Raw genomic sequence first — 20,413 nt, forward strand, 5'->3', positions numbered from 1 at the left:
GAAATTTAGGCCCGAGAAAAAGTATTTGTAATCACTATTAAAATGGTACTATATATTAATTTTGTACCTTTCTCGCAAACTTCATCAGGTGTGTTTGTAAATTTCTTGAGTAATTCTGGCCATACCTGACGTAGACGGAATGGCCTGTGATGAGATTTCAACTGAAGTTCTGAAAATTTAACATTTGAAGTCTGAGTATAACACATCCATCTCAAGAATCGTGAAAGGAAAAGACATTTCCACTGAATTTTCAACTAATAATCAACTGTAGCATTATGCCAGGAACTTCATATCAGTATACATGTATCAGTATACAATCAATATACATGTACATGTAATTAAGCACATGGACCTGGTCAGTTCTAAACTAATAGACTCTTAAGTATAGCACATAGGTTAGCAAATTTTTCTTTGTTGGGAACAAAATGTGACAATAGGATCAATGCTGAAGAAAAAATAAAGTTAAGTAAAATTACTCTCTGGTGACAGTAAGAGCAGTTTCATTTGCTCTTACTAACACTACATAGTATGTTTTTCTTCCTGTAAAAAATTCATTACACCTAAAATTCCAAGCCAAAGGCTATTGATCTGCAAGCTGTAGTATCCAATCATATCACACGTATTCACATTTAGCATATTATGTAACCGTGGTTATTGAATAAATTAGTTCTGATCTGAGATGGAGTAGTTATTACATTGGCGACAAGACGGGATCGAAAAACAAGTTACATTAGGCAGCAAACCAAGCGAAATTAAGTAGAAACATCCAAGATCGACTCATAACAAAGAAGCGAGCCGCATCAAGCGCAAAAGTAAAAAGCTACAATGAGGAAATCAATTGAAAGAACCAAACTCGTGTGAATTGCGAAATCAATCAATTGGCGAACATGGCTAACAACGAAGGAGTGGCAGCAGCGAATCCAGCGGGAAATATTCACTTTTTACGACCTCGAAAACACTTTGAATTGAGAAATTCAATATACCCGAGGACCGACTTCAAATCAGACACGCATGGGAGGAATGGCTGGAGGATTTCAAAGAAGAAATATCTTATCCAGGAATTAGTGAAATCAAAGAAAAAGTTTCGGCACTGAAGATTTACGGTGGGACAGAGATAAAGAAACTATCCAGAAATCTACCAGAAACCCCAACACAGGACGGTGATAATGATTATACAAAGCTCAAGAGAAAGTTAAATAATCATTTCCTACCAAAGAGAAATAAGCATCACGCCAGATACATGTTTAGCAAGGAACGTATACAATCCAACGAAAGCATCATAAGCTACATGGCGAGAATGAGAGAAAAAGCTAAAGAATGTGAATTTGGCGGTCAATTGGATGATCGAATCCTAGAGCACTTGATCCAAACCATACCAAACTAAGACCTGATAAAGGAATGCATAAGGAAATGGAATCTGGATCAGTTCATAGAGGAAGTGGGACAACGTAATGACATCAGCCAGCAAGTAAAGGACATGAAGAACAAGCACAACGTCACGAGAATTCATGGAAAACCGCAATAGAGACCCAAACAACATCAAGGAAAGAGACAAAACAAAATCAAATGAAAAGTCAAAACAAAATCAAATGAAAAGTCAAAAACAAAATCAAATAAAAAGAGAGATGAGAAACCCTGTCACTACTGTGGAAAAAGCGGAGATCACAAACCAGGTCAAAACTGCCCTGCATATGGAAAGCAATGTTTGAAATGTGGAAAGTACAACCACTTTGCGAAATGCTGCAAAAGCAATCCAAGCAAAGAAACGACTGAAGGCAACAAAGGCACAAAACCACAGCAGAAACGACAACAGCCACGTGTGAAAAAGACCACAGACTCAAGCGAGGATTCAGATGACGGATTTCTACAACAAACAGCACATCACCTTAACTATGAAGCAAAGAAAGTACAATCAAGTAATAAAACCAACACAGTCAGATTGAGAATCGCTGATTTAGATGCAGATGTGGAACCGGACAGCGGAGACAGCATCAACATAATGGATGAGTATCAATTCAGAGCACTCAAACACAGATCTCAAGAAATACAGGAATTATCACCTTCTAATGCCAAACTGAAAACCTTACAAAGCAGGTTGGAGGTCAAGGGTGAATTCACAGCACTGATCAGAAACAAAGACCCGAGGAATCACAGCAAAATTCCTAGTCATCAAAGGAAGATAGACTCGATCGCCACCACTTATATGCAAAGACACACTTACCGAGCTAGGAATGCTCAAGATTGATCAGGAAGGAACACTTAAAGAGCGAAACAACTTAAGGATTAAGAAAGTCCAAACATCGAGCCAAATTGAAGCATTACTGGCAGAGTATAGTGACACATTTCATGTAATTGGCTGCTTCAAGGAAAAAGAAACTGGAGAAAAGATGCAAGTCAAACTAGAAATGGAACCCCAAGCAAAACCGGTGGCACAGAAACCACGAAATGTACCCTACCACTTGCAGCAACCATTGAAACAATGGATTGACGAAGGCGTAGGGAAGGAAATCTTTGAAAAAGTACCACCAGGCGAAGCGATCATGTGGTGCTCACCTCTCGTGGTCCAGCCAAAACCAAAATTTGCCGAGACGAACAAGAATGAGCTAGAATCACACATGATAAGAGCCAGCATAAATATGAGAATCCCAAATCAATCCACAAAGAGAAACAGATGCATACAGGCACCAAAGATTGAGGATTTCATCTATCACCTACACGACTGCAAAGTACTCTTGAAACTTAACCTCAAGTAAGGATTCCATCAGTTAGCACTGGACCCTGAAACCAGAAAGGTGGCAACATTCAGCACGCCATGGGGCAACTATCGACCACTTAGACTGATCTTTGGCGCCAAGTTGTTGCCGGATGTATTCGATGAGGTATTAATGTTTAAAGTATTTGGAGACATTCCTCACTGCCTAAATCAAAGGGATGACATACTTCTAGGTGTAAGAAATGCAGAGGAACACCAACAAGTATTGCGAACAGTGTTGCAAAGAGCCAGAGATCATGGAGTAACATTCAATGAAGACAAGCGTGAATTTAAGAAAGAGGAGATTGAGTTCTTTGGACACATCTTCACTAAAGATGGACTGAAACCATCACCAGGTAAAGTGAAAGCGATTAAAGAATGCAAAGCACCTCAGAGCAAGGAAGAAGTTCGGAGCTTCTTAGGAATGGTGGGCTATCGATCTAGACAACTTCATCCTGAACTACGCAAGCATTGCTGCAATATTACATCGTCTAACAAGAAAAGAAACCAAGTTCCATTGGGGAAAGGAAAAACATGAGGCATTTTAGAAAATACAGGAGAACTAATCGGATGAGAAGACTATGGCATACTTCGACCCAGGCAAGCAAATCATATTGAGAACAGAAGCCAGTTACAATGAAGGACTGTCTGCAGCACCACTACAGAAGACCGAGAACGGCATGCAACCAGTCCACTACACAAGTCGTACAATGACTGAGACAGAGAAGAAGTACAGCCACGGAGAAAGATGCACTAGCGATCAAGTGGGCAAAAGATCGACTGAGAGTATACCTACTTGGAGCACCGAGATTCACCATCGTAACAGCGCACAAGCCTTTACTCCCACTCTTCAATAAAGTCAAGATGTCAATGCCTCCCCGAATAGAGAAATGGGTTATGCAAATGCAAGACGTAGATTATGAACTAATCTACGAACCTGGAAAAGATTGAGCTGATCCATTAGACTACCTCTCAAGGCATCCGTTACCCGAAACAGAGGACGATGGAACAGAAAAAGTCATCAAGTGGACAGTAGAAGCTGAACATTCAGTAGTCTTAGAGAGGATAAGAGAAGAAACGCTGAAAGACAACACCATGCAGAAACTAGCCCAACAAATAGCAAAAGGAGACTGGGACACACACAAAAAAAGACAAAGATGTCGAACCATATACACACATCAAGCAAGAACTCTCTACAGCAGAAGGACTCATCTTCAGACAAGAAAGGATCCTGTTACCAGAGAAACTGCAAAGAAAAGTTGTCAAGATGGGACACAGCTTAGGGCACCTTGGAAAGAAAAAGACGAAGAAAATGTTACGCAAAAAGTATTGGTTCCCCTACATGAACAGCATGATAGACAATGCCATTGACCAATGTTCCAAATGTCAAGTAGCTACAAGAGAGAAACAAACGGAACCAATCAAGAATACCACCATCCCAGACAGACCATGGGACATTGTATCAGTGGATTTTGGAGGCCCATACCCTGATGGACACTACAACTTAGTAATCATCGACAAGAGAACCCAGTACCCAGTTGCAGAACGAGTACCGTCAACATCATTCCAAGTCAACAAAGAAAGGCTAAAACATGTGTTTGCTACTTATGGAACCACAAGAAGAGTAGAGACAGACAATAGACCACCGTTCAATTCCAAACAGTTCAAAGACTTTGCCAGAGAAGAAGGATTTGAGACTCACAATGTGACACCTCTCCACCCAAGAGCTAACAGCGAAATGGAAAGATTCATGGAGATGATAAACAAAACTGAACGAATAGCTCATCTACAGGGTAAAGATAAATTGGAAAGCCAAAATGCAATTCATGACATGCTGACTGCATACAGACTGACACCCCACCCAGCAACAGGAATCTCACAATATGAAGCGATGAGAGGAACATTCATCAGGACCAAATTAGATTACTCAACACCCAACCAACAATCATCAGAAGATGAACAGATGAATGTTAATGATGCAAAGTACAAGGAAAGAATGAAAAAACAACGAGAGAACACTCAAACAAAAGAGAAGAGATTGTTGATCAGAGACTATGTATTGGTTGCGCAAGAAAGAAAGAACAAATGGAGCACACCATATGAACCAATATTCTACATGGTGTGTGACAATGAGGGATCAAAGATCACAGCTAGAAGAACCACAGATGGACACACCATATCGCGTGATGCTAGCCACTTCAAACTAGTTAACTCAGTTCTCAACACGGCAGATGAAGTGAAGAACAACGCGGTACAACACGGTACAACGCCATTGAACACCAAGCAACAGGACCATAAAGAAGAAAGTCTGAGAGACATAAAGAACCCTGAGACCCAAGAAGAACCCAACAGCAAGCAAGAACAAATGACACGGTACGACAAGCCAACAGAGACACCTCAAATCAAGCAGGAAAAGGAGAAAGAACCACTATGAGAAATACCAACTAGACAACAGAGGGAATGACGACTGCCTAAACGATTTGATGACTTCCAATTGTACACCTAAGAAAAGCAGCTGGAGTCATGAACTTAGTTATTGTTGAGTCACGTTATATTTGTTATAATTATTTGTGATAATAGTATTGAGTGATTACAATAGATGATTGTTAAAATGATTACACGTTGGCATATAATTTCCACAAAGGGACTGTGGACCTTTAAAACAATAGGAGAAATGTAGTATCCAATCATATCACAGGTATTCACATTAGCATATTGTGTAACTATGATTATTGAATAAATTAGTTCTGATCTGAGATGGAGTAGTTATTACACAAGCTTATCAAGTCTTTTTGCCCACATTCCTCGCACTAGTGTAATTATAACCGATGATAAGTAGGAAATAGCTATACTGAAAAGGTACTGATGCTTCAGTTGATAAAATAGCAGTGTTTGTTTGTGTGTCCGTTTCCCAATTGTCCTGGCAGGTATAATTGTTTGTTGCATGTCCCTCTTCTTCATTTTGATGTCCTTTTATATGAAAGGGGTATGCCCTGGTGTGCTCACTTTCACTAGTTTTCAAAGTTTCACCAAGATGAAGACAATATGGGCATCCATATATGTTCCACTGAATTGCAACATATTCCAAACAAACACTTTGCAGGAATGTCAAAACTTCTGCACAAAATAATACAACATTTGATCCTCGAGGTGAAAGACAACATCCAGGATAGAGAGGTCGGTTAAAATTATCATCAGATGATTCACTGCCGTTGTCGGTCTCTTCATTGGTATTCTTTTCATCAGTCTCCTCCTCAGCTAACGTTTCAACAACATCTGGAAAATCGTCAGCATAAGAAACACCACTATGGTCTTCCCTGACCAAATCAGTAAATCGAGCCGGATTGTCACTCATTGACATGAGCTCTTTAACTCTTTCGGTCTCAAATTCATCACCACTGTTGGAAAAACTGTTAATTTTCATTTTATCATTAAATTGTTTTGGTTCAGGCAGCTGAAAATCATCCAAAAAGAAAGACAAGGTTGAGCTACCCGGACCTACAGAAATCAATGCGACTTTTTGTTAGGTTTCTCTCCTCTCTCTCGCTCATTAATTTAGTTCCTTGCTCCATCTATATTTTGTAGCTCTCGGAACATATGTGTGGAAGAGTCGCATAATATTGTAAATATAGACCTTTGAAGTTCTCACTATCATCCACCATGTTCGCTCATTTGATTGCTGACCTGAATGACCCCAGTGACCAACGTGACCCACATGCCCCAATGACAATACGACCCACAATGCCCCTTCACCAGCAAAGAGCACAAAATCAATTATTCTTGTATCAAAGGTCAAGTTGGCCCAAGCTAACCGTCATTCAGCTACAGTACGTGTTTCTATATTTATCGTTACTTAACCATGTCAAAGGAAGGTAATACCAACTCTCGAAGATCGCATAAAGCTCCCAAATGATTGAAGGATCAAGGTTTGTGACCTTTTGTGTTAACTTTGAATTAGTATCCTTTGTTCGAAGCAATTTGGAATGTATATGTATAACTTATCAAGCATACATCGTCAAGGTAGTTTGAATTTCGCTATTTGTCTTACAAAATGATTTTTATCGCTTAATTTCAATTACTTGTAACTATTAATCCTTGGGTTCATAGCTTAAGATGCCTTTGCCATGAGCAAAAAGAGATTGGAGGATAGCGATCGTTTACTGGTTGATTTTCTCTTAATTCAATTTGTTGTGAAATATATTCCAGAAACACATTGTAGGTCTTTTGAAAGAGATTGATCTGCCTCCAAAATATCCCCCAAATTGTACTGAGAATGCAAAAATGACATGTATTTAGTTTTCTTGTTTTTGATTTGTCTATTCGTGGCTTTCCCTCTCATTTTCAAATTTGGGCCATGTGTGCACACCGCAGGTGATTTAAAAAGGGAGAGACCCTGGAGACCACAACACTTTAAAATGAATACAGTACCTCTCAATTTGTCTGAACAAGGCTTCATGTCAAAATTAGGGCATTATATTTTTTCAATTAAGAGCTAGCACATGTTTGAAATAAAACTTTCTGTTCATACTATTTAACTCTCTTTTTAATATGTAAAACTTTCTATTAATTTAGGTTTCTTTCCTGCTTGTACAGTGTACTACTTTGTTCAGTTTGTAGATGATGGTATTCTACACCTCAAAACAGACAACTTCAGAATCAAGGGAAGATGTCCTTAAAGAGGCACAGTATGGGGATGCCTTCTACTTGTGCACAATTACTTTTAACAGTGGTGAGTCTGAGCACATTTCTTTTTGTCATCTTGTGATATGGAGCTAAGTTGTTGGATTTTGGTTCTCTAAGCAAATCTGAAAAAATTAACTCTGAAATGTTATCTGACAAGGAAAAAGTCAATCAGATGTAAGGTTAAAAAATGCAAGCTGTAACATGGTTATAGCTTTGTGGCCACATTTCCTTGTTGTTTGGTATACCACCAGACCTTTGAGGTCTGAGTCTTCCCAAAGTAACAAGTCATGTGTAAGGCCAGTAAGTTAAGCTCTTTTGTTTCTTTTTCTTTTCAGATTTTGCAGTAAAGCAAGGGGGGAAGGCATATACAATCAAGCAAGCCCTAAAAAACAAAATTAGTTCTTTAACCACAAGGGCAAAACTAATGGTTGGCAACCTACCAGGAAAGTGAACAATTCAGTTGATTGAATTAACATTTAATAAGATATGATTGAATAGTTAGTAGATGGACTATTTTCTAGCATTATTTGCACAAGACTCCCTTACTGCTGTAGTTATTAAATAGTGAAGTAAATTTTTTATAATTTATTGCATTTTATGACTACAAATTTTATACTCTGGCTTTAATCCCAACCAGAGACATTGTAAGAGACACTGCTGATTTTCATGAAATTTGTTTTCTGTTGTACATTATTGAATGATGAAGTCCATTTTATAGATATTTTTCCTTTTAAAACAATGAATGGTTTTTGCTGAGTTGTCCAACATTGCAGGGTCATTTCTGATTTGCATGTCATTGATTGTTATAATTTGTATGTGTAATCAAATGGCGACAAGTGAAATTAGGAAATAATTTCACACGTGTTTTGTCAAAATGATCAGAATTTTGACAAAACACCAGTGAAATTATTTCCAAATTTCACGAGAAAACCATTTGATTACCTTTTAATATTGTGGGTGACAAATTATGTCTTGTTTACACATCCCTTGCAAAATGGTTTCCTAGCTTTCTAGGATTCCTAGGAATTTCCTAGGAATTTCTTAGGAGTCAGTGGAATTTTCCTAAAAACATTTAAGCTCTCTGGAGGTGTGAACAAACATTACTAGGTTCCTAAGAATTTCCTAGGAAATTCCTAGGAATGATTACAGGTAGAATTTACTTAAAAATATAGATTCTTGATACTTGGGAAATTCTTAGGAATTTACTAGGAAAAATTATTCTTTAAAATAAAACCTTCTTAATTTTTAAGAATTATACTTATGAGTTTAGTTTTTGAAAGAAAAGTGCCATTTTAGATGTTTAAAAAAGTCACTACTTGCAATATACCACAATTTTTTTTTTATATTATGTTATAATTTATAACTCATTAATTTTACAGCAGATATTCTTGAGGCTTATACAATTTCCAGTAAAACATTAATTTTTTACCCTTCAATTGCATATCACAATAAATTGAAATAAAAATTTACTGCAGTAAAGAATACAAGCAGAAAACTAAATCAAATCCAATTCAAGTGGGATTTTCAATCCATGTGTTTAGTGCTCCAGTCAGATAATAAAAAGTGCTATACTGCAAGGACAGCGACTCTGGCCACACTGAAATACAAAGTTATATCAACCTGAGGCTTCCCTGAAAAATGGTTTATCACAATGTGTAAAATTCAGCCAACATAGTTCTGCACTGTCTCCTGATTTGTTCCAATTATATGGTGAATTCTAAATACTTTCCATTTACAGTAAACTTAAGTTCGATATAGATAAGTATCAAGTATCAATTTATTTGCCAGATTAGAATATTTTATACAAAAAGCTTAAGAACATATCTTTACTTAGATATTATGACAAGGAAGTCTTATTTGAAGCGATGGGAAATTTCAAATCTGGCATATTGAGACTTAAAAAGTTATATTTTCTTATATCTAACCACAGACACCATTAAAGTTTGGAAATCTTATTATAGCATGATTTCTGGAATTGCCATTTAGAAGCATAATCTTCTTCAAAATTTCAGTGACACTCTTTGCTTTCAGGTCAGACCTAAAACATTGAGAATAAGAAATATTAATGCGATGCTTCTTTTCAAAAAGTGCTAGAGGAATAAAAGAATAGGTGTAGGTTAAGAAGGAACAGTTGAAGAAGAGAGGATTTTGAAACTAATTTCTTAAGCTTAATTGCCATTTTCATAAGAGAATTGCTTATCAATTCTATAGTTTTTCCGAACTGGTTTTGAAACTTGCAAGCATCATTGACAAAAATGTAAGCTTGAAGTGCATTGAGACATTGTAAAATGCGCCATTTAAGCTTAAGCACTACATTACATTTTCTTACCCGGTCCAACAGAGCACATGTGAGCGCATGTGAGTTTCCATTGTCTGTTGGCGTGAGAGAACACGTTTACAAGCCGTACATTCCTACTTCTCTTGGCCTTTAAGTTTAACTACTTTGTAAATTTGATGTTCATTCCCATCCATGGTTCATACTAGCAGGCATTAACACTAACTTTAAAAGTCATTTATCGCTACTTCGATCACCGTTCACAAGATGGCGACCATGGCGCTGAATGGATCACATGATCACTAGTCCCACTCTTTCATGAGCAAAATCTTCACATGACTGACACATGACCAAATATAATCCAATAAGGTGAAGTTTCCAGGTTTGCCACTCATTTCAACGTTCTATTCCCCTCTACAACGACCTTTACTCGAAAGTTTTGTGCGTTGCAGTTGAGTCTTGCTGTTGTCTTCTCTGATCTAAACGTTTTGAAGCGTTCCCAGCATTATGTGGGTTCTTCTCGAATGGATCGAAGAATGTCATAGCATAAAGCGTCTTAAAAGACAAAGACATAATACGTTATGGCAAAGAAATCGCAACACGAATAGGACATGTCATGGATGTCGCCATAAGAGGTAAAAGAGGGCACTCAGATTTTCAAGGCGAAAGTCATTTCTGCTCATAGTAAGTATTACACTTTTATTTGGTTAGTCGTTGTCATGTCTATCAGTTCTGCTTCTATCGATTGATTGCAGAACATATGAATCCATACTAATAATGTAAGAATTTTAAGCTTAGCTTTAAAAGTACCTATTCTAAGTTTCATTCGTTTTAACTGAAAATAATGGTAATAAATGCTTCTTATTTGTGTCATTTTAAAGGTACTAAAGGTGAAGCTACAAAGCAAGAACTTAGTTTGCCTGTTCCAGGTAATTTTGAGTTAAAGGTTTTTCATAACTTTTGCTCATGTGACAAAGCGAAGCGCCATTTTGCGGGGTGACGACGTTACAGCGGACCAATCCTTTTCCATTGCCCTAGAAAAAAGCTTTTCTGCTTTAGAGTACACTTTAAAGCTTTTATTAACCCATAGTCTTTTTGTATGCCTAAATCACTCGTGAAAATTCACATCACTAGTGGTTTATTTATATGACAAAGATCCAATATAAAACCTCTGCAAAATATATAGGAACTGTCTCGGAAGATATGGAAAGCATGAGAGACACCAGCGTTGCAAGGTTATATCAGAAGACACTGTTCATATTTAACAATTATTCGCCGAGGGCGAGGCAAATATCGTCGAATAATCCCCGAGACGAAGTCAAGGGGATTATTCGACAATATTCACCGAACCTGAGGCGAATAATTGTTCTAGTGTAATTTCAGAGCTGAACAACAGAGAAATTTCAAAAGTCAACATTTTAAACATTTATTAACATTTTACATAAACTGCGTGAAGCGGTTTATATAGCATATAAATGTTACTAAAATGTTATGACTTTTGAAATTTCTCTCTTGTTCAGCTCTTAAATTATACTAAAACAATTATTCGCCTCAGGTTTGGTGAATATTGTCAAATAATCCCCTCGACTTCATCTCTGGGATTATTTGACGATATTCACCTCACCTTCGGCGAATAATTGTTAAATAAGGAACCGCTCAATCAATCAGATTGCTGGAAACTCTTTGCTCAGCTCTGAAATTATACTAATTAACAATTAATATGATATCACATAATAATAACAATCTGCACATTAATTAGTTCAGATGCCAAAATAGCATTGACATGTTTGTGCATGCATTTTATCAGCCTGAATGAAAACATGCTCCACTGGAAAACAATGATTTTGCCAAAAATGTATATTTTGATTCAAACTTTTCAAATCGCATCGGCCATGCATGATTTCTGATAATTGACATATGTGAATCCAAAGTTGTCAATTTATTAATCCTTTGAGTGATCTTTTAGTTTGTTTTGTATTCCAAGTAATTTTATATATTCATGTACAATCTATAGTAACAACAAAAAGTATTGATAATTATAATGTTTACTTGAGTTGTATATAATAAATTCAATTCAATTCCTATCATATGGTGTTATGTTTTGTGTTAAGTGCAATTTAATGGAGTTAACAATGTGGAACACAAGTGCTATCCGGCACAGCCAGCGGTCTGGCATGCACCTGGATTCCTGTGTTCTTGGTCCATTGGATGTTGTTCAGTTTTGTTAGCATTTTAGTCAGCGTTTTTCCCTGTTTTACTCCTTCTGCGTGCGGGCTCATGGCTGGGTCGCCTGAATTTGCCAGCCATGATAGCGGTCTTCATCTAGGAGCTGGCTGCCAATGGTGGAAGGTCCTGGATGTCTCAGGCACCCTACCTCCACTTTGTGGGGCAGTTGTTAAAGTGTCTATATTCTATTTTTCCTATTTTCCTAAGAAATTCCTAGGAATTTCCTGAAGGACCTAATCTTGGTGAGACAAAAGTGAAATGTGTATCCTAAGAAATTCCTAGGAAATTTCGAGGAATTCTTTGAATTCTTTGTCCCAATTTACTGTGAAATTTCACACCTTATTCCTAGGAATTTCCTAGGAATACTCTTAGGAAATTTATAGGAAAATCTTCAGATTTCCTAGGAAATTCCTAGATCTTTTCACAAGGGATGGAGGCGAAAAATCGCTCAAGTCCTTTATCCAACTGCTCGGAAAGAATCATCTCCAGGTTTTTCTCAAGGCTATTTTCATCACACCACTTCTCAAAAACTCGCACCCAGTTAATTGTGCTCTTTTGCGTATTTAAATTTTTGGCCGCTTTTAATTTTGTAACTTCTTCAAGGGTCACCCTCTTAAATCTCAATACCATCTTGGCTCTGATTGAGATACAAGAGATGTTACCATGGCAATTTTGTTATTTCACATGTGAAATTAAAAATTAATGCTGAAATTTCATGCCAAAATTAAGGAGTGATTTGTCACCTATGATATTAATAAAATAATCCAATGGTGGATTTCACTGTAACATAAATTTTTGCATTAAAAGACAATTAAGAAGCAGTCTTGCATTATACAAAATTTAGGTTACTTGTCATGGTCAGTTGCACCAAATGAATAGAGACATGAATTTCATACTTTAGTTTGAATGCTAATCTGACTCAGCCAAGCATACAACACTGCTGAATGCATTATGAACTAGTGGTTGCATGCATGCCTGACAGTACATATTAATTAACCTAGCTGTATACGCGACTTTCATAATGGCGGGCGACGAGTGAACACTGGTATCGAACTTTGCATGAGAGCGAGGCCATCCAGTCATCTTTCGCTGTAAAACATAAGAGTTTGTATTGGAATATTTACCAAGTTCTAAAAACGAATACTTTTTCTTCCGAAGTACACAATATTTTAGTACAGCTTTACCGTTATAGAAAGAAGATATAATCTCCTTTTACTCTTGTGGTTTTATTGGCCGAATTAATTACGAGCAATGCCAAGTCACTGTTGTGTACCACAGTGTACTGCGAGAGACGTCCATGGCGAAGACGGCGAAAAGCTTTCTTTCTTCACCTTTCCTTCAGACAAGACACTAAAGAAAAAATGGATCCATGCTATAAGAAGAGAGGAAGGACGAAACTTTAAAGTAAGGAAAACAACGGTAGTTTGTGGTCGACATTTTAGGGAAAGTGACATTAAAAGAACCCTGGCAGGGAAAAACATGTTGAAGCCCGGAGTCGTGCCTTCCTTGTTTGCATGGGTTCGCACTTCGCCGAGAAAACGGAATCCACCAAAAGTAAGGCTGTTCTCTATTGACAAGCGTACGGAGAGGCAAACAGAAAAGGAACCAGCTCAAGATATGACCATCGAAGAACGAGAAGAACAGGCCTTTATCGATGAAATTGAACCAACAAGTGTTGACTTTGGGACACAAACTGACTACACTCCTTACGAAGAACACTTACGAGAAACTATACAGACATTAAATCAAAAGATTGAAGATCTTACATTAAAGGTCTCGCACTTGGAGCGAAAAAATAATGAGTTGAAAAGAAAATTATTTTCTTTGGAGAATATTCAAAATATGAAGGATTCTAGTGCCTTTTATACAGGATTTTCAAATTGGGATTCATTCATGGCCATCTACAATTACCTTGATCCAGGGGAATTGGGTGAAAACATCAATTACTGGCTATCGTCAAATACAAACACTGAGATTTTTTACTATTCTGATGATTCTGGGCAAAGTGAGGAAATTAACCTGAAGAAAGGGAGATCCAGGACACTCAAACCACTAGATGAATATTTTCTAGTGTTGTGTAGGCTAAGGCAAGGTTTTCATGAGGACCACTTGGCACATTTATTTCACATCTCTCCATCTACTGTTAGCAGAATAATAATTACATGGATAAATTACATGTTCCTAAAGCTAGGAACTATTAATATATGGCCAACAAGAGAAGATGTTGATGCAAATATGCCTGAGTCCTTTAAAGAGAAATACAAGTCAACAAGAGTGATTATTGACTGCACCGAAGTGAAATGTCAAATGCCAAGCAGTTTGCAGAAAAATTCAGAGTTATTTAGTAGCTACAAAAACCATACCACTCTCAAGGGTTTAGTTGGCATTTCTCCTGGTGGTGCCATTACATTTGTTAGTCAATTGTATACTGGGTCTATATCTGACAGAGAAATAGTTGAGAGAAGTGGGTTTTTGGATATGACTTTTGATGAAAAGGACTCTGTCATGGCTGACAAAGGATTCACAATCCAGGATTTGCTTCCACTTGGGGTTTCACTAAATCTACCACCATTTTTGGGAGCATCAGCTCAAATGGATGCAGAGAATGTCATACTAACTCAGGAAATTGCAAGCCTTAGGATCCACATTGAACAAGCAATAAATAAAATAAAAAACTTTCATGTTTGGGATCGAGTAGTCCCTTTGCATCAGTTTGGTATAGTTAATCAAATGTGGGCAGCCTGTGCCATTCTATGCAATGCTCAACCAAACATAATTTCAATCTAACTTGATTTGACCAAAACAAAATTCAATTTGATATTCATATTAAGTAATTATGACTAATAATACATTATTAATAACTAAGAAATAATGTTCTGTTTTAATTTCTTTTTAGATACAAGCTGATAATTTATCACAATGTACATTTAAATAATGAAACTACATTATTGTATCAAAATAATAAACTAACTCAACAAGATTGATGTGGCAATGCCAACTCTATTCATAACTATTGTCACTACTTCTACCAATCAACCAACAAAGCTTTAATTAATGAATCTGTACAATCAATTTAATTTGGTCACGTGGAGCAAAAAGAGAAAAAGCTATCAAAAATTTTCAGAAAAATTTGAGCAAAAATTCAATTTGGCTTGAAGATGGTTGCATACAATATGTTTAATGAGCAAAAATACAAATAAGTCACTATTTGTCAGTAACTTTCTGTAACACTTCCTCTAATATCGGTAAGAGACTATCAGTCTCAATATTTAAAAAAAAATTCTAATTATCATTCTGTTGTTCACTGTAACTCTTAGCAGCAAAATGGATAAAATGATTAAAGAAATAACTAACTAGTTGTTGTCTGAGCTGATTCCAGAAGTCTGGATCAAAAGAGATTCTTTGAACATAGAGGCCAACTTTTGTGTATACAATAAAATCACACCACATAGCACCTGTGATGCCCATTTGCCCCTGAACTTGTGAGTAATACATGTGGTTTTCCTTTAATTTGCATTGTTTATCACTGATCTTCTCCATAAAAAATTTTGAATCATCAGCAGCATTGAGGGGATGAACATTAAAATACTTGTATGGGCATTTCACCTCAGCAATTCCAAAGTGGTAAACGCAACCAGTATCAATGACCCTACTATCTGGACTTGCCCCAAGAATAGGGAAATCTTTGGACACAACCAATCCACAGGGTAAAACTTTTACTGGTGTTTTTTGATGAAACATGAATTTGTGGTATTCTAGTAAAGCAGTTGACTCATACCTTTTCCCATGCTCAGTATAAACTGTTTTGACCTCTTTAGGGTTTATAAGGGAGTCAGCAAAATTGTCGTGGTTTCTTTGTCTCTTTGAGATAGTGTGGAAGTTGGAAGCAGTAAACCTCCACCTTCGTTCTTCAGACCATCTTGCAGAATTGGCTTGTTCCCTTGATTCATTTTCAATTTCATTGATCTTTTTTTCATCTACTTCCAAGCCACGCAGAAAGGAAAGTTCATCATTACTCATACCATCTGGAATTTGTAGAGTTTCATCTGAATTTCTCAATGGCAATTGTGGATAGACCAGATTGACTGCAATAGGTAGTGCAAGTCTTGTTATTGTATTAATATCTGCAACAGCAGTAAAGTTTGCCTCACTATACCCCACTTGATAAGATGTGTATGACCCTTTGGGACAATTACCATACTTTGTTTCTTTACTCTCTTGTACTTGCACATTTGACATATGCGTAAAGCCACAGTTTGGTTCAGTTGTTGAAAGAGTCGCTCTCAGTATCTGCTCAGCTTTCATGTCATGCAAACAGTTCCTTCTTGCTTCATAGAGTAGACACTTTACCCCAGACCTAGTCTTGGTATCGTTGAGTTTTGTTTTTTCAATAACCATCTCCATGACTGGTTCTGGCTTAATTTTTTTGCCACCTCCTTTCTGGTGCCACTGTTGCAACTTAGATGTGCAAGCTAGGGTGGCTTGCTGGTCAGCTTCATGGCTAAGATCTGTAGTCACTGTGCATTTATATATGGTGAACTTACAAAGTTTAAACATCAGTCCTATCATATGGTTGCAAAGTCCAGCATTCCCTGATATACAAGTGCATACCGCATGCTCCACATTACCAGATATTATATTGAGGGCAATTTTTAATTGATGGGGCAGATCGTTTTTTGAGAAACTGTGACAACACTGTGCTTTCACATAGAAGTAGTTTTCGTCACAAGCACAACGTATTTCCTCAAGATACTCGTCATCGTCGAATCTCTTGCCTTTTTGCAACGCAGTTGGGATGCTATGCTGGTCTTTGTTGGCAATTCTTTTCCCTGTTTTCGCTATGTGTACATCAATATTAGCTCTCGTAAATACGGGCATCTTTTGAAGAGACAGACTCCAATCGTTTGCTGGATATTTTAAAGGCTGCGTTGTGCAAGAAGTCGAGTCGTCATTCGCGGCGCTTGTACTTTGTGATTCCTTTCTTTGGGAATATATTTTGTTTGGATCAGGATCAAATATTTTTTTATCTCTTCCCGATGAAATATAATCGTTGATTCTGAAAATAGAAACGACAAGTCAGGATATCATTTCAATGGTATAGATCGCGTCAAATGCAAGCAAACGTACCTTTTAACGAGCTGTGCTTTCGTTTTTAATCCTTTCCCATTGTCCCCATGACATCTAAGCCAAAACTTCAACTCATCGGTTTTCAATTCTTCGGGTTTTCGACCACACAAAGAAGCTCCTGGTATATCATTCTCACTCAATTTCACGCTACTATCGCTAACTTCGGGCGCCATGTTTGTTTTGCACTTGACTGGTTGGCCTCGGCCCCATGTACTAGTGCCAGTTTTCCCTAGGCATCCACCATTATGAAAGTCGTGTATAGCCATCCATATAATTATATATTTATTGAATACATTCTTAGTACACTTAAAGTACACTGTACTTGTCACTTTGCCACCAGTGGTTTTACTCTTAAAGTATACTTGAAGTGTACTGCAAAATTTTCAGTACCCTTCAAGTGTACTTAAAGTACACTTTTGGGTGTTCCAATTTCAGGTGGGAACAAGTATAATTATTACAAATATACTTTTAGTAGCTCCTCAAACTATACTTCAAGTCTACTGAAAGTATACTTTGTGTATCTTATTTGCAGTATACTTAATTTTGGTAAGGGTTACTGTCTGGTTCATGTTACTGACATCTCAATGTTTACCAGTTAAGGGTATGTTATATGTATTTTTAATGAGCTGATGAATTGATTGTGTTTAAATAAAGATTACATTACATTACACATTTGATCATTAGTCATAGACTTTGTATCTCTCAAGTTACCACAAATGGAGGAATTGTTACAGAGTGTAATACTCAATGGACATAATAATGATTTACTTACGTAAAAGAGGAGAAATAAGCCACACACAAAACACCTGAGAGGCACTAGGGGGAAGAGAAAGATTTTCTGACATGATGGTATTAATTGTCCCTGCCTCAGTGTTTCTTCCCTCCTCCAAGTTTAACAGACGGCCTGACTTCTCCACTAGAAATACAGCTACAGTTAAGGCTGAAAGAAATGTAAATAATATCATTTAAATTTTCAACTCAAAACCTAAAATCTCCCGATGACTTGACATTGTCCTCTTGTGAAGATCCTCATCAGTAACTTGCTTGCATTGTTCAAAGAGGCAAACAGGATTAAGACAAATTTCCCCAATTTAATTAAGATTTTGCAAATCATTATGCAGCATTACATTTACGCACTACATCATGTAACTGAATGGAGTGACTTAAAAAAGCTTTACGACTTACATTGTGGAGACAATGACCGAGTATAATCAGATCGGTTTCCCCATGATATAGATTTCTTTATACCAGGAGGTCTTCTAATACCAGCACTTTCTTCTGATTGCAGCCTTGGAAAATCTGGATGTGCGACTGTAATATTTTCCCGATTCACATGGGAAAGTTCTAAGGCCCCTGTAGCCATTGCTTTCTGAAACAAAAGGGTTTTTACAAAAAAGTGCAACCATTCATTTGGACATGTATAAATAAAGGGAATTTAGTAAATGTAGGTACCAGTATCTCTTCTGCCATTCCTAAGCTTAAGTTAGATTTACATTTAACCAAGCAATGGAAACAATTTTGATTCTCCTCAAAAAATACAATCTTATAATTTCATCTCTTAGCAGCCTCTTGATTTGCTCTCACCAAGGGCTAATGCTCAAAACATCAGGCTCTGGTTATTCAAAGGGCGGATAACGCTATCCAATGGATAAATCGCTATCCAGCAGATAAGTGTTACCAAAACGTACTGCGCTATCCACCGAATAGAGATTTATCCAGTGTATAGCATTATCCACCCTTCAAACAACTGAGGCCAGCTTTATAAACTCTTAATGGTAGCCAATTTACACCATTGGTAGCCAATTTACACCATCGGTAGCCAATTTACACCATTGGTAGCCAATTTACATTATCAACTCTTTTGATTAAAGCAAATTATCGCATTATAACCTTCACAGATGTAGCACAACCGCTTCTTTGGAAACTGACCCCTCTCCAAACACAACGAATATATGAAATTCATATAATTATCTGAACTGTGGTTATAGAAACATATTTGCGCACAATCCTCGCAGTAAAGAGCACTATTTAAGCAATAGTGAAAATCAGACCTGAAATGATCTAACCCCTCCTTTGTAACAACTTGTCCCAAAGCTGATATTGGAAGATCAAAACACAACATAATATCAATCTCTACCACATACACAAAGACCTAATGAAGGGAGCAATGAGATGTTTGTGACATTGCTGTTAAATTTTAAGTTGTAACTTACAGCTGGTACTGTTAATTACTGACTAGCTCTCCCTTTATTTATTCAATTATAATCATGTTTGAATCTAGCTACAATTTGAGAATTCAAAAACCTGAATTACTTCCTGAAAGACAGGCTGCAATAAGAAACAATTTTATCAAAGTTTCCAAATTTCCTTTTCCTTTCCTGAAAAAGCTCCCTCACACATGGTCTGGATTTAAAGTGAATTACAGAAAACTCCAAAAACAAAGTTAATTTACTTTTTTTCCAAAAATACTTTAATTAAAAGATTAATTGAATAAATCACCCCATTAAAAATTCCCTTTCATTTCACAGACAAAAATCAAACAGTTAAAAATTGAAAAAAAAGTTGGACATCATTTACCACAAGTGGTGGCACCTAATGGTTCATGCAGGCCAATTATTCAGCAAAGGTAATCTTAAAGGTCACAAGTCAGACAAAAGATTGTAAAAACATTCTTGACAAGGAGTTTAAAGATAATTTACTGCTTTACACACTGAAACTGCAATCTCATCTGCCCTGTGAAAATTTAAATTTGCTTGATTGAATCCTATAGCAGAAACGGAATAAAGGTGTAGGTAATTTTCTAGGTCATCCAAACAGCTGCCAAAACAGTCATCTGACATAGAATCGAATTGTTCTCATCATTTTTAAATGTTGGCCTCTGAAACAGAAGCGATTTGCTCTCGACCTAACCACTTCAAGCATGTAAATTGTTCCCCAAAACACACCAGTTGTCCACAACTTACTTGCGAGTTACGTTGAGATTGTGATGCACTAAAATTGTCACAAGCTTACCATTCATCTCTTTCGCAATAATATACAACGGCTGAATAACTACTCACGAAATAACACGTACGAATACGTGAAAATATTGTGCACACATCCAAATATCTCGAAAGGTTTGGTAACTTGACATTTACTGAGTTCAATATCTACCAAACGAGAGTTTTTGTTCACACTGAATGCAGTTAAAAAATATTGGGCTTCCGCAAATGGAAGCTTCGAATAAAGTTCACCGTTTCGAAAAACAAAATGACGTCCAAAGTTTGGTGTTCCTGAATTAATCAAAGCTCAAAAGAACAAAGATATTTTGACTATATCTGTGTATTTCGAAATATATTAATGCAAGACAT

The 20,413-nt window shown here is 36.9% G+C and overlaps 4 protein-coding genes across 4 annotated transcripts in view; 2 read left to right on the forward strand and 2 right to left on the reverse strand.

The window, feature by feature from the left end:
• LOC111324071 (putative FERM domain-containing protein FRMD8P1) overlaps positions 1-20,176 on the reverse strand; it is a 29,449-nt gene extending 9,273 nt beyond the window's left edge. Inside the window, exons 1-4 of the mRNA XM_022927562.2 lie at positions 20,027-20,176; positions 18,249-18,432; positions 17,836-18,003; positions 68-169 (exon numbers count right to left, since the gene is read on the reverse strand). Of these exons, the coding sequence (XP_022783297.1) occupies positions 68-169; positions 17,836-18,003; positions 18,249-18,426 (448 nt within the window). The 5' untranslated portion in view covers positions 18,427-18,432; positions 20,027-20,176. The remainder of the gene's footprint in view (positions 1-67; positions 170-17,835; positions 18,004-18,248; positions 18,433-20,026) is intronic.
• On the forward strand, positions 4,503-5,186 carry LOC111324073 (uncharacterized). The gene has a single exon (XM_088762961.1). The coding sequence runs from the start codon at positions 4,503-4,505 to the stop codon at positions 5,184-5,186; it is 684 nt and encodes a 227-aa protein (XP_088619087.1).
• Positions 12,949-14,916, forward strand: LOC148728579 (uncharacterized). The gene has a single exon (XM_088724708.1). The coding sequence runs from the start codon at positions 13,188-13,190 to the stop codon at positions 14,721-14,723; it is 1,536 nt and encodes a 511-aa protein (XP_088580834.1). The 5' UTR covers positions 12,949-13,187; the 3' UTR covers positions 14,724-14,916.
• On the reverse strand, positions 14,799-17,829 carry LOC148728580 (uncharacterized). Its single transcript, XM_088724707.1, has 2 exons — positions 17,064-17,829; positions 14,799-16,992 (listed from the first exon to the last, which is right to left on the reverse strand). Exons 1-2 carry the CDS (start codon positions 17,327-17,329, stop codon positions 15,219-15,221), a joined length of 2,040 nt encoding a protein of 679 aa, XP_088580833.1. The 5' UTR covers positions 17,330-17,829; the 3' UTR covers positions 14,799-15,218.
• Positions 20,177-20,413: the final 237 nt, after the last annotated feature.

This window comes from Stylophora pistillata, chromosome 6 (assembly GCF_964205215.1).
Source record: "Stylophora pistillata chromosome 6, jaStyPist1.2, whole genome shotgun sequence".
NCBI lineage: Eukaryota > Metazoa > Cnidaria > Anthozoa > Scleractinia > Pocilloporidae > Stylophora > Stylophora pistillata.

What these genes read in the sequence shown, in the direction of transcription:
- LOC111324073 (XM_088762961.1), top strand. Translation starts at nt 4,503, where the DNA reads ATGGAGATGATAAACAAAACTGAACGAATAGCTCATCTACAGGGTAAA.
- LOC148728579 (XM_088724708.1), top strand. Translation starts at nt 13,188, where the DNA reads ATGCCAAGTCACTGTTGTGTACCACAGTGTACTGCGAGAGACGTCCAT.
- LOC148728580 (XM_088724707.1), bottom strand. Translation starts at nt 17,329, where the DNA reads ATGGCTATACACGACTTTCATAATGGTGGATGCCTAGGGAAAACTGGC. An exon ending in AAAGCACAGCTCGTTAAAAG is followed by an intron (nt 16,993 to 17,063) that starts GTACGTTTGCTT and finishes TTCTATTTTCAG; the next exon opens with AATCAACGATTATATTTCAT.